Raw genomic sequence first — 13,490 nt, forward strand, 5'->3', positions numbered from 1 at the left:
CCCAATACTAGATGTCACACCAATAAATATACAAATGGGCTAGATTCAGCAATAATTTACGCCGGCGTATCCATAGATATGCCGCGTAAATTCAAAGCTGCGCTGGCGTATCTTCTTTCTGTATTCAGAAAGCAAGATACGCCGACATTAGCCTAAGATCCGACTGGCGTAATTCTCTTAGGCGTCGAACCTTAGGGTGCATTCTCACGCTGGCCGCTAGGTGGCGCTTCCGTCGTTTTCGGCGTAGAGTATGCAGATTACCTAGTTACGCCGATTCACAAACGTACGTGCGCCCGGCGGTAGTTTTTTACATCGTTTGCGTAAGGCTTGTTCGGCGTAATGTTGCTCCTGCTTCTATGAGGCGCAGGCAATGTTAAGTATGGACGTCGTTCCCGCTTCAATTTTTGAAATTTACGTCGTTTGCGTAAGTCGTTCGCGAATAGGGCTGGACGTAATTTACGTTCACGTCAAAACCAATACGTCGTTGCGGCGAACTCGGGAGCAATGCACACTGGGATATGTACACGGAGGGCGCATGCGCCGTTCGTAAAAAACGTCAATCACATCCGGTCATCACACATTAACATAAAACACGCCCCCCTTCCACATTTGAATTACGCAGGCTTACGCCGGCCCCATTTATGCTACTCCGCCGCAACTTACGGAGCAAGTGCTTTGTGAATACTGCACTTGCTCCTGTAAGATTGCGGCGGCGTAGCGTAAATACGATACACTGCGCCACCGTGACATCAAGCGCAGCTACCTGAATCTAGCCCACTAATATGTTTGCATCAACTCAAAACAGCCAAAATAAGCAGTAAAGGATAAGTGAAAAGTTAAATCTATCAAAGTCCAAAGATGTAAAAATCTTCAATGTGCTTGAAGAAAGAAACTAAAAGAGTTCAAGAGAAGTAAAGCATTCCGTCATACACCAATCTGGTGAAAATATCTTAAAGGGATGAAAAAACACATTGGGCCAGATTCATAAAAGAGATACGACGACGTATCTCCTGATACGCCGTCGTATCTCTGAGATACGAAGGTCGTATCTATGCGCCTGATTCATAGAATCAGGTTACGCATAGATCTCCCTAAGATCCGACAGGTGTAAGTGACTTACACCGTCGGATCTTAGGCTGCAATTCTAGGCCGGCCGCTATGTGGAGATTCCATTGCGGTCGGCGTAGAATATGCAAATGACTAGTTACACCGATTCACGAACATACGCTTTGCCCGTCGCTGTAAATTTACGTCATTTCTGTAGAGATACTCGCCGTAAAACTAAACCTGCCCTCTAGGTGGTCTAGCTAATGTTAAGTATGGCCGTCATTCCCGCGTCGAAATTTGAAATTTCACGTCGTTTGCGTAAGTCGTCCGTGAATGGCGCTGGACGCCATTTACGTTAATGTCGAAACCAACGACGTCCTTGCAACGTCATTTAGCGGAATGCACGTCGGGAAATTTTAGGGACGGAGCATGCGCAGTAAGTTCGGCACGGGAACGCGCCTAATTTAAATGGTCCCCGCCCCATTTGAATTAGGCGGGCTTGCGCCGGGCGGATTTACGCTACGCCGCCGCAACTTTACAGGCAAGTGCTTTGTGAATCAAGCACTTGCCCGTAAAACTTGCGGCAGTGTAACGTAAATGTAATACGTTACGCCGCTGCAGAGTAAGGCGATTCTACGTGAATCTGCCCCATTGTGCCCTCCACCACAGGAACAATATCCTCCTACAAGATACAATTGATCCCTATAACTGAGATCAGACAAGCATGTTGGCAACAAGCTTCCAGTGATCACAGTAAATCACCAATTTTAACCTCAGCCACTCCATAAGTCAGCATGTCAGGCCGGGCAGTACCCACATTCATAGAAAGTAACAGAGGCTGCACATAGTGTAAAACTGCTATGGTAAATGTTATTAAAAATTAACAGGCACTTACAGAGGTAGATCAAAAAACAGCATATACTTGTATGTAACCTCGTAGGCAGGTAAGCTGGTGCCAACAATTTGGAACTCGTACAGCTGTAGCTAGGCTGAAAGGCAAGGCTGAAATTTGATAGCACTTTTCCCCTATAGCTAAATGCTGGTGCCCCTGGTAAATGGGTACTTGATATCTATGAATGCCAGAAAATCCCCCTGATGCAGGGACATCATTACTGACTGGATTGATTTAATCTTGAACTTTATAATTTTGACAGGCTTTGAGATCCAGAACTGAACAAATTCCAAACCTTTCCTTGGGTACTAAGCTCACTACAACCCCTTAGCCTGGAGTTCCTCAAAGTCCTAATGCAAGTCCACTAACTTCTAAGAAGAAAGGGCCCAGGTTGGAGGGGAAAAAAAACCTGCAGATTAGGCGTCACAATTTTTATTTTATTCCGAGAGAAAAAAAATGTGATGACCCATTTGTCTAACACTCGGTCTAGTCAGTAGTTCACAAATGCTAGGAATTATCCACCCAACTTGGGCTGGATACGTAGGGGCAAAACTTCTTTCAAAGAAGGTAGCAGGCTTCTCTGTAGACTTGGCAGGCTAGATTACAGTTAGAATAGATCAATAGCTTATTGCATTGCTGAGTGCATAGACAAACTTGTAAATTATGAAGGTATTGTAATTTGTACTGTATAGTTCATACTTATGACCTATATCTATGGCTCCTTCAGCCTAACATTAAGGCCTTGTACACACAAGAGGATTTCCGCTGGAAACGGCGGATTTTGATCTGATGGCTGTACATACCATCAGATCAAAATCCCCGCGGAATACATCCACGGTGACGTGGCCGCGCCGTCGCCGCGACGATGACGCGGCGACGTGCACGACCCTGGAAGGTAAATACTTCCACGCATGCGTCGAATCATGACGACGCATGCGAGGGATGGGACGGACTTATCCGGTGAGTCTGTACAGACGACCGGATAAGTCCGGCGGACAGGATTCCAGCGGATAGATTTCTTAGGCCCCGTACACACAAGAGGATCGATCCGCTGGAATTAATCCGCGGACTGGCTCCAGCGGATAGATCCCCTGGTGTGTACGATCCAGCGGATCTGTTTCCACTGATTTTTGTCCCCGAGGATGGATTTCCAGCGGATCAAAATTTCTTGACATGCTAAGAAATCGATCCGCTGGAATCCAGTCCAACTGGTCTGTACAGACTCACCGGATCAATCCGTCCGAATCCATCCCCCGCATGCGTCGTAATGATTCGACGCATGCGTGGAATTCCTTATATGACAGCGTCGCGCACGTCGCCGCGTCATCATCGCGGTGACGGCGCGACACGTCACCGCGGACGGAATTCCGCGGGGATTTTGATCTCATGGTTAGTACAACCATGAGATCAAAATCCGCCAGAGGATTTATCCGCGGAAACGGTCCCCCGGACCGTTTCCGCGGATAAATCCTCTCGTGTGTACCCGGCCTTAGCATGCTAAGAAATTTTTATCCGCTGAAAATCCGTCGGCTGGATTTTTAATCCGCCTAAAAATGTCCGCTAGGCCGTACACACGACCGGATCTATCTGCTGGAACTGATCCGCGGATCAATCCCAGCGGATCGATCCGGTCGTGTGTACGGGGCCCTACACTGTAATACTACAAGTAGAAATTTACTTTTTTGTTTTATTCAGCCCCTGAATTTATTTAAATTTGAACATTATATTTTTTATATTTCATCTGTTTTAGGGGAAGTTGGAGACTGGAAAAATTATTTTTCAGAAGCTCAAAGTCAAGAAATGGATGCTGAATTTGAAAAGACCTTGGCAGGAACAAAACTTGGGGATGTTTTGAAGTACAATATTTATTGTAAATGGTGACAAGACAGAACTAAGAGATAACATTTGTTTGATAGCTATATAATAAATATGTGTGCAAAATCAACTCAAAAATGTTGGTGTCATTTTTTTTTTTACTTGTTACTAAGCTATCAGAGATATTCTTCCAGCAAGGCAATGTGAGTAAAGCTATTAGGAATAATACTGTATTAACTCCAAAGTTGTAATCGCTGTGAACACTCCTTTTTATATCAAAGCTCCTCATAGGAGGAGCAGGTCTGGTGGAGGCGGTGCCTGAGTGTTTCATGTGATGTCATGGTGCAAGGGAACCGAGCGGAGCCGAACAGAGCAGCCGGAGCCTCGTGTGCGGGTCTGCAGGACTAGAGCAAGGCAAGCCAGGAGTGGGGCCGTCAGTGCTCTTTGAACTGGAGTGGACTGAAGGGACCACCTGGTGTGGAGACTGTCACTGTGACTGAGAGGGGATGTGTTGTGTCGGTGAGGTGTTATCATTATCTGTGCTGCTGCACACTGTTGTCGGTGTCACCGTGAGAGTCAATTTCATGTGTGTGTGCCTTTTCATTCGAAATATGTTTGTTTTCCTTAAAGCAGAGTTCCACCCAAAAATGGAACTTCCGCTTTAGGTGACCCCCTGACATGCCACATTTGGCATGTCATTTTTTTTGGAGGGGGGGGACGGGGACGACGAATACCCTCTTTTTAGAGTCACCCAGATACGACTTCCTACCGGTGCTCTGCAGTGCCGGAAGGAAGGTCACCTCTCCCCCTCCCTCCCTGCAATCTTCTGGGACACGTCATAGGTCCCAGAAGATTGCCCGGCCATTCACAGTGTGCAGTGCAGTGCGTGTCTGGCTGTGAAGCCAGAGCCAGGCGTTCACAGTAAGAATGTCAGCGCCGGGGAGAGGAACGGGGCTTCGTACGCCCACATGGCTGGACCGTGGGACAGGAGAGTGTCTGATTATTTAAAGTCAGCAGCTACACCTTTTGTAGCTGCTGAATATTTTTTTTTTTTGTGGCGGAACTCCGGATTAATATCAACCTTTAAATCCCATTGCTAATTGTATTGTATAATGTACTTATTTGTAGCCTAAATACTGAAATTTGCACTTAAAGTTGTAATTTTGCAACTTTTAGAAGTGCCAGTAAAAACTTGGCGGTGCCAGTAAATTTTGGATGTTGTGTCACAAATTTGTAGGCCTCATGCACACTGGACGGTATAAAAACACCAGCAGTGTTAGCTGTAGCTAAAGAATGAGTTTTTCAGCATTTTTGCATTAGCGTTTTTCACCATTTTTTTGCTGTTGCGTCTTTTAGTTTTTCTTTAGCAAAACTATACTTCCACAAAAGCTTATGGCTTAAAAACTCAGATAAACACGGAATAGCCATGTTTTTTTTTAGCATTTTTAAGCTTTTATCAGAGTTAGAGCATTTTTTTCAGCCATAAAAAGGAAAATGCCAAAAAATGCTGATAACAGCCTATGTGTGCATTGACACACAGGATAACATGCTGGGGAGTTTACTGGCTGCAGAAAAAAATGCTTGGAGCCAAAAACAGCAGCAGAGTGCATGAAACCTAAATCTGGTAGGTTGGCAAAACTGCCTTCATACTTGATAATCAGTTACATAGTTGGTGAGGTTGAAAAAAGACACGAACTCTGCTGGGCTCTGAGGAAGAAGGTCTACCTTCAAAACACGTCAGTCGGTAGTGGTCCTCGTCTTTTCCTCTATGACCATTTGGAGTGGTTCAGTTAGAAACGCATTGATGCTATTTGTAGAAACTTTTTACATTGTGAGCTTTCACGTATGTTTGTAAGTAGTTTTCTTTTCATTATTTCTAATAAAATCCATCCAAAGGATAATGCACTAGGTTGGAGCGCCCTTTCTTTCTTTTTCTCGTTATCGTTAGGACACCCCTATCCCTGAGGGCAGCAAAGCCAGTGACATACACCATTGCAACATACAGACTGTCTGGTTATCCACTCATGTGCAGGAGTTTTTGTTTTCTGCTATCAAAGGTACTAGTACACATGTCAGAGAACATATAGCCTGGCTTAAAAGGCCATTTTCAACATGTTCATGGTCCACAGACAACCGTTACAGAGTCAGAATGGCTACAGCTGGATCTTCTGGGTGTTGAACTACCTCACCCACTGTTACAGCTGTGTTAAGGGGGCTATTGGCAATAGCTGACTACATCCATATGGCTTTGGGATATTTGATTTCCATTCCCCAATTCCTGGGCTCCTTCAACAGCTGGCCCTTATATGGGCACTTAATGCACCCATGAGACTTCTCTGAAAGGGGAGCTAATATCTGCTTATATCTTTACCCTTTATAATGCTATTATGGTAGTCGAGCCATCTAGTGGCAGACAAGATAATTGCACCTACCAACAAGCCTTTTTTTGTGCTGCTTGTTTTTTAGAAGACTAGTTTATTTGGAGGAAGGTTTACAACCCCCAAAAAGCAGTAGCTGCTAAAGTGAGAACAAAAGGAAAAGAAACACAGTGGACACAAGCATAAAGCTGTTTTCCCCTCTGTTCTGTGTAATTCATTTTCCCAAAGCTTAAGATACAATGTGATCTATGATTCAAACTTTGAAACATAAAATACAGCAATACAATTAGCCTTCAGGCCCCAAGATGAAAGTTTGGCGCTGTGTAAGAAAAAGGCCACATTATAAGCAGCCCTGATCTTCTTCTTTTTGGTATTCCCCACAGGTCGTCCTGGCTCCTCCCCCCTGCCGAGTGCCCCCTCAATAGCGAGCCTCTTGCTATGGGGCACTCGAGCAGGCTTGTTTCTGAGCCATGCTTCTTTGAATGGGCATTGTGCATTCACAGAGTGCGGCTGTGCGCGGCCCCCACTCTCCTCATTGGCTTACTGGCCGTGAGTTGCTGCTCTCATGTACTTTGCTGGATTGAAATTAGGCTCAGGTTAGTATAACGGGAGCCTTTAGAACAACTTTAAGCTTGATATTTTATTGTTTGTATAGTTTTTATCAATCTATGGCAAAGATTTATCTTGCCTGTTGGATATAATTGTGAACCGACCTCTAAACCTTGCAAACAGGTCAATAATTAACAAAATGAAATCTGTGTTAGGTAGATTTATTACTCATTAGCCTTAATAATACTGTAATTACATTCTGCGTGTTTTTATTACAATCACTGCATCTGCACTTAAGAAGTACAGCCAAAGCTCCTTTGGCTGTACTTCTCCTGTGGATCACAGGAGTGCAGCCAAAAGCACAGCAATGTCAAGTATTTGAAATACTGTTGTTACGTGCAGAATTGTATTTGTCCAGGACTTTTTATTGACTCACAATGTGACTTTGAACTGAAATAAATGAACTTAAGAAAATTCTACTTGTAGCTAGGGATGAGCCGAACACCCATGCATTCGGTTCGCACCAGAACTTTCGAACGGACCGAACGTCCGCGCAAACATTTAGAACCCCATTGAAGTCTATGGGACTCGAACGTTCGAATTCAAAAGTGCTCATTTTAAAGCCCAATATTCAAGTTATTGTTGGAAAACGTCTTTGAGAACCCGGATATTGCCCAGTGAACATGTATCAATGGAAAAAAAAACTTTTAAAAACTGTAGTTTTTTCTGGAGCAGTGATTTTAATGATGCTTAAAGTGAAAAAAAAAAAAGAAAAATTCCTTTAAATATCGTACCTGCTGGGTGTCTATAGTAGTGGCACGTGTTTAGAAATGTCCCTGCACAACATGAGATTACTATAAGAAAAAATACATTTAATACTGCTTGCGGCTTTAATGTAATGTTTGGTCCCTGCCACCACTCCCCCCAGGTCATTACAAGACCCAGTGCCGATCCTGACCTCCCTGGGGCCCTAAGCAAAATGACATGGCACATTAAAAATGAGAAGCGGGGGGCGCTGACAACAGTGACATGTCACATTAAAGAAAGTTGAAAAGCGGGGGGAGGGGGTGTTCTGCTGTCGGTTTAGAATCGGGGTGAGGGGGCGAAAATGACTTCTCACCAGGCAGGGCCTCTAGTAATTTGGGGGGCCCTTCGCAGCATTGCGCGGCCCTAAGCGGCTTGCATAGTGAGCCTATAGGGAGGATCGGCCCTGACAAGACCCTTTGGCCCTATATACTTTGAACAGCAGTATACAGGCGGTGCAAACAAGATAAGGACTGTAGGTTTGTTAAGTAGAATCTGAACCATGTCATACTTTGCTCCTGCATATTGCACAATTTCCTAAAGAGACCCTCAACAAACTACATGACACTTGTGCCTGATGAGGCCATTGATGTTCCAGTGGTGGCCCGTGAGCCTGTGGCCATACAGGCTTGGCCCCCCAAAGCGCACATGCTGTGTGGCAACAATATGTTGATTATTTTAGGGGTGGGGGAGGCCATTACAATGCCAGATCTTGGCTGAATAAATTATTTTTTTGGGAAAGAAAAATTCTAGAAAAAAGGGGGGTTGCCATCCGCGGCCCCCTTTGAAAAAATTCTGTGAAGAACTCCTGTTCTCTGAAGGCCTCCATTATTTCTGCAAGTCAAAATTAAGCAAAAAAAACTAATGTCAGTCAAGCCTTTTACTACTAAGACCCCGTACAGACGACCGAACATGTTTGCTGAAACTGGTCCGCGGACCAGTTTCAGCAGACATGTTCGGTCGTCTGTACAGCCGAGCGGACAGGATTCCAGCGTACATTTGCCCGCCAGACCGTTTTCGAGCGGGCAAATGTTTCTAAACATGTTTAGAAACATGCCCGCTGGAATCCTGTCTGTCGGACATGTTCGGTCGTCTGTACAGACTTACCGTACATGTCCGAGTGGCCGCCATCCCTCGCATGCGTCGAATGACTTTGACGCATGCGTGGAAGCATTGAACTGCCAGGGCCGCGCACGTCGCCGCGTCATCGTCGCGGCGACAGTGGGGCCTCGTCGCCGCGTATCGTGTATGAGCGGATTTCTGTATGATGGTGTGTACAGCCATCATACAGAAATCTCCGGGCGGGCATGTACGCTGAAAACGGTCCGGCGGACCGTTTTCTTCGTACATCTTTGCCCGTCTGTACGGGGCCTAAGCTTTCTCCCCCTATCTAACCCACAAACTCATCCACTGATCATAAAGTCCAAAATAAAGTTTCGTATCGTCGCACTGCACGATCGTTTTTCGACGTTTTCTACCGACTGTGAACAACGTTCTCACTTTATACACTACGCATGCGTATCCCTGCCCATGACGATCGTTCTAGTAATTGCTACGCTCCTTTTCGGTCGGTCAATGCAAGACGGTGAAGACATGATGGAGGAGACTCAGGAGAGACAGGAAGCTACAACCTCAAGGCAGGAGAGAGGCCATGCACACACCAGGAGCAGGAGGAGGTACAAAGCCACCAACATGTCCTTTAATGAGATGGTGGAGATGGTTGCAATTCTTAAAAAGGAGGACTATGATTGCAAGAATGGGCCTTACAAGAACCAAAAGAAGGTCAAGGCCCAGATAATGGAGAATGTTCAGAGGACTCTCCATCAGAAATTCAAGGTGCAGAGGTCAAGGGAGCAGTTGAGGAAAAGGTGGTCTGACCTGAAAAGAAGAGAGCCGGAGAGGATTCGAAGAGTCATCAGAAGACGTAAGTAATTTTCATGTGTACTCTGATTATTTGTTTTTATTATTTTGCGGCATGTGCTTTTTCTTTCAGGTTGTGTATATATACAGTTCAAGAATAGATGTCTCAAGGTTCATGTTTGTGGGCATAATAATTGGTCGTTCATTCTATTTATGTTTTTTTTATGTGAGACCAATTTTTTATTTAATGTAGATGTGTTATTAACTAGATGTAAATAATCCAACTTAAGTCAATATACAGTAAAAGGAGAGTATGCTCAGCAGTAGGGGTGCAACGGATCAAAAAACGTACGGTTCGGATCATTTCTCGGATCAGAGTCACAGATCGGATCATTTTTCGGATCGGCAAAAAAAAAAATGTTGTAACGTGGCTCGAGCACTTTCACCATGTGTTTAAAGCCCTCGTTTTGCACAACCGAATATGGCCTCATGTCTGCACCTATAAACACACCGATGGCGTTTGTGATGGCTTTAGCCCGGTCTGATCGTGCAACAAGGCGCTGCTTAAATGCTGCGCTGATGAGCGGTTGTTGAGCAGCTTTCGTTTTCATTGTCACTCCTGTCAGTGAAACACCAGGGTGATGTCGCTTCATGTGTGGCCATGCTTGATGTGTTTCCACTGTCATATGGCTTTTTTGTGCCACAGTGCCTACACACCATCAGGGTTTTATCCACTAACCTCTTTCCTTCATCATTATATTTGACAGGAAAGCCAAAATGCTCTCATACAGGGGATTTAAATGATGCAGGGCGTTCAAGCTCCTCCGTTCCTCCACTCGCCATGACCATGCTGTGTGTGGACTGAACATGCACACAACTTTTTTTTCCAGAAATCAATCCGCGGATCACACGTGTGCGGTTCGGATCAATATCTTCGGTTCGGATCGTGTATCGATGACAATCCGTTGCACCACTACTCAGCAGTTGGTTACACATATGGACTCAGTAGCACAAGTGTTGGCATGGCCGATCCGCCCTATAGGCTCACTATGCAAGCCGCTTAGGGCCCCGCAAAGCTGCGGAGGGCCCCCCAAATTACTAGAGGCCCCGCCTGGTAAGAAGTAATTTTTGCCCCCTCACCCCACGGGGGGCTTTCGTTTTTATGTCAGGACAGCCACCTACCTGGTCCTTTGAATGATGTACGTTTATATTCCATGCACTAGGACATAGTGCTTTATTTGTGAGTACCATACCTTTTTAATAAATTTTATTGTGATTTTGAACATACGGAGAGCACTATGTGTCTGCTTTATATCCTTTTATGACACCATCCCACGTGGGAGTATATCGGATGAACATCCATCCCTAGGAGTCGCTTGGAGAAGGGCACCATCCGAGGAGGCACCGTTTTACCTATACCCCCCTCAGTAGAGGGACAGCACATTTGACCTGCTACTCACCCACAGGTCCATTTGTCCAGGTGAGCGGTTTGCACTACTACTTAAGGATACTTGTTTGCCGTGCTCATTACTTCGATTGATCATCATTTGGACTCATTATTTTACTTGTTTTTAGCGCTGCACTGCTTTTTTTTTTAGCATAACAGGACAGTCACTCAGCATCCGCATAGGCAGTCTCCAAGGGATCTGACATTTCAAAAAAAATATTCAGTTACATCAGCATCAGGTGCTTGGTAGCTGTTGTTGATCCAAGCCTTATTCATTTTTATGAAGGTCAGTCGATCGACAGAGTCAGTGGAGAGGTGCACCCTGTGATCGGTCACAAAGCCTCCAGCAGCACTGAATGTGCGTTCTGAAAGAACGCTGGATGCAGGACAAGCCAGTAGCTCAATTGCGTACTGTGCAAGCTCTGGCCAGTGATCCATCCTCAAGACCCAGTAAGCCAGAGAATTTTCGGTGGGGAAGGTGTCCAAGTCTGATCTTGCCCCTAGGTATTCCCGCACCATGTAAACCAGACGCTGGCGATGGTTGCTGGAACCGGCGGTCATACATTGGGGCTGCGGACTAAAAAATTGTCTGAACGCATCAGTCAGATGGCCACCTTCTCCACCGCTCCTTCTGTGACTCACCGAAAGCCTCGGCAACACGTTGTCCAGGACCAGGATTAGGTAACCCCCAGGTTCTGGGAACGCGTTGCACAGACCTTTCTTCAAGGCCTCCCGAAGATGGTCCGAAGGTCCGCAACCTTACTCTTGTAACGTGGATCAAGGAGAGTTGCCAGCCAGTAATTATCCCTCTCCTTGATACCACGAACATGAGGATCCTTATGCAGGCTTTGCAGGATCAGGGAGACCATGCAGCGTAGGTTTGCTGAGGCATTCGGGGCACAGTCCTCTGGGTCACTGAGGATGACAGGATCCGCAGCCACCTCATCCCAGCCATGTAAAAGTCCATGGGTTCCTTGGGACTGTAAGTGATCCCTTGAAGACTGCTGATGCTGAGTGCTAGGCTCCACCTCCATGCTGCTGATACAATCCTCCTCCTCCTCCTCCACCTCGTTCTCCTCGTCCTCTTCCTGTGTGCTAGGTGGGCATGCAGGACCATTGTCTGGATAAAGGGGGCCTTGAGAGGTAAAGAAGTCCTCCTCTTCCTCCCTCTGTTCTGCCTCAAGGGCCCTGTCCATTATTCCACGTAGCGTGTGCTCCAACATGTGAATAAGAGGGACAGTCTCACTGATGCATGCACTGTCACAGCTCACCATCCTCGTGGCCTCCTCAAATGGTGACAGGACAGTGCATGCATCCCTGATCAAGGCCCACTAGCGTGGGGAAAAAAAACCGAGCTCCCCTGACCCAGTTCTGCCATATTGGCACAGGTACTCATTGATGGCCCTCTGCTGCGTGTGCAGCCGCTGCAGCGTGGCCAATGTAGAGTTCCATCTGGTGGGCATGTCACAGATTATGTACACATAATGTTACAGATTAGGCGGTTCTTGGGCAGGTTGTATTCCCTTTGGAGGTCTGTCAGCCGAGCACTGGCATTATATGACCTTCGGAAATGCACACAGACTTTCTTGGCCTGCTTCAGGACATCCTGTAAGCCCGGGTACCTGCCCAAGAACCGCTGAACCACCAAATTCAGAACATGAGCAAAACAGGGAACATGGGTCAGTTGTCCCTGTTGCAGGGCAGAGAGGAGGTTGGTGCCATTGTCGCTAACCACCATTCCTGGCTTAAGCTGGCGTGGCATCAACCACCTCTGAGCCTGCCCCTGTAGAGCTGACAGAAACTCTGCCCCGGTGTGGCTCCTGTCTCCCAAGCACACCAGCTCTAGCACCGCATGGCATCTCTTGGCCTGCATTCCTGCGTAGCCCCTCGTACGCCTACGGAGCACGGCTGGTTCCGAGGAAACATCAGCACAGGAAGAGGCCACAGAGGAAGAAGAAGAGGAGGGGTGGAGGAGAGAGGTGTGTCACAACCAGTAGTAGTGTTTTGGAGGAGTGGTGGCGGAACAACCTCCAACACTACTGTACCTTGCCCTGCGTCCTTCCCAGCTGCCAGCAGAGTCACCCAATGCGCCGTGAAAGAGAGGTAACGTCCCTGTTCAAGCCTGCTGGACCATGAGTCAGCGGTAATATGCACCTTACCACTGACCGCCCTGTCCAGCGAGGCATGGACATTGCCTTCCACATGGCGGTAGAGAGCCGGAATCGCCTTCCGTGAGAAAAAGTGGCGTTTGGGGACTTGCCACTGAGGTTCCGCACATTCCACAAACTCACAGAAGGGGGCAGAATCTACCAACTGAAAAGGCAGCAGTTGAAGTGCTAGCAATTTCGCTAAGCTAGCATTCAACCGCTGGGCATGTGGATGGCTGGGAGAGTACTTCTTTCGGCGCTGCAGCAGCTGGGGCAGGGAAATTTGTCTGGTACCATCAGTAGATTGCCTGCATGTACTACTAGGTTGTGACACACCTATTTCTACACCTTCAGTCCTATCAGTGCAGGCTTCAGAGAGGACTGAGGGTCTAGTGGGGTTGGAGGTCCCAGCTGATGAGGGGCAAGGGGAGGTCCACTTTGTTCTTTGGTGTGGGTCTTTCTGGTATGCTTGCCAACGAACTGCATGGCAGTTCAACATATGTCTGGTCAAGCATGTGGTGCCCAAGCGGGTGATGTTTTGGCCACGTGAG

The 13,490-nt window shown here is 46.7% G+C and overlaps 1 protein-coding gene across 1 annotated transcript in view; it reads left to right on the forward strand.

Annotated features, from left to right (window-relative positions):
* LOC120937552 (sulfotransferase 6B1-like) overlaps positions 1-3,884 on the forward strand; it is a 30,958-nt gene extending 27,074 nt beyond the window's left edge. The window contains exon 7 of the mRNA XM_040350868.1: positions 3,690-3,884. Within this exon, the coding sequence (XP_040206802.1) occupies positions 3,690-3,820 (131 nt within the window). The 3' untranslated portion in view covers positions 3,821-3,884. The remainder of the gene's footprint in view (positions 1-3,689) is intronic.
* Positions 3,885-13,490: the final 9,606 nt, after the last annotated feature.

This window comes from Rana temporaria, chromosome 4, assembly GCF_905171775.1.
Source record: "Rana temporaria chromosome 4, aRanTem1.1, whole genome shotgun sequence".
Classification (NCBI taxonomy): domain Eukaryota; kingdom Metazoa; phylum Chordata; class Amphibia; order Anura; family Ranidae; genus Rana; species Rana temporaria.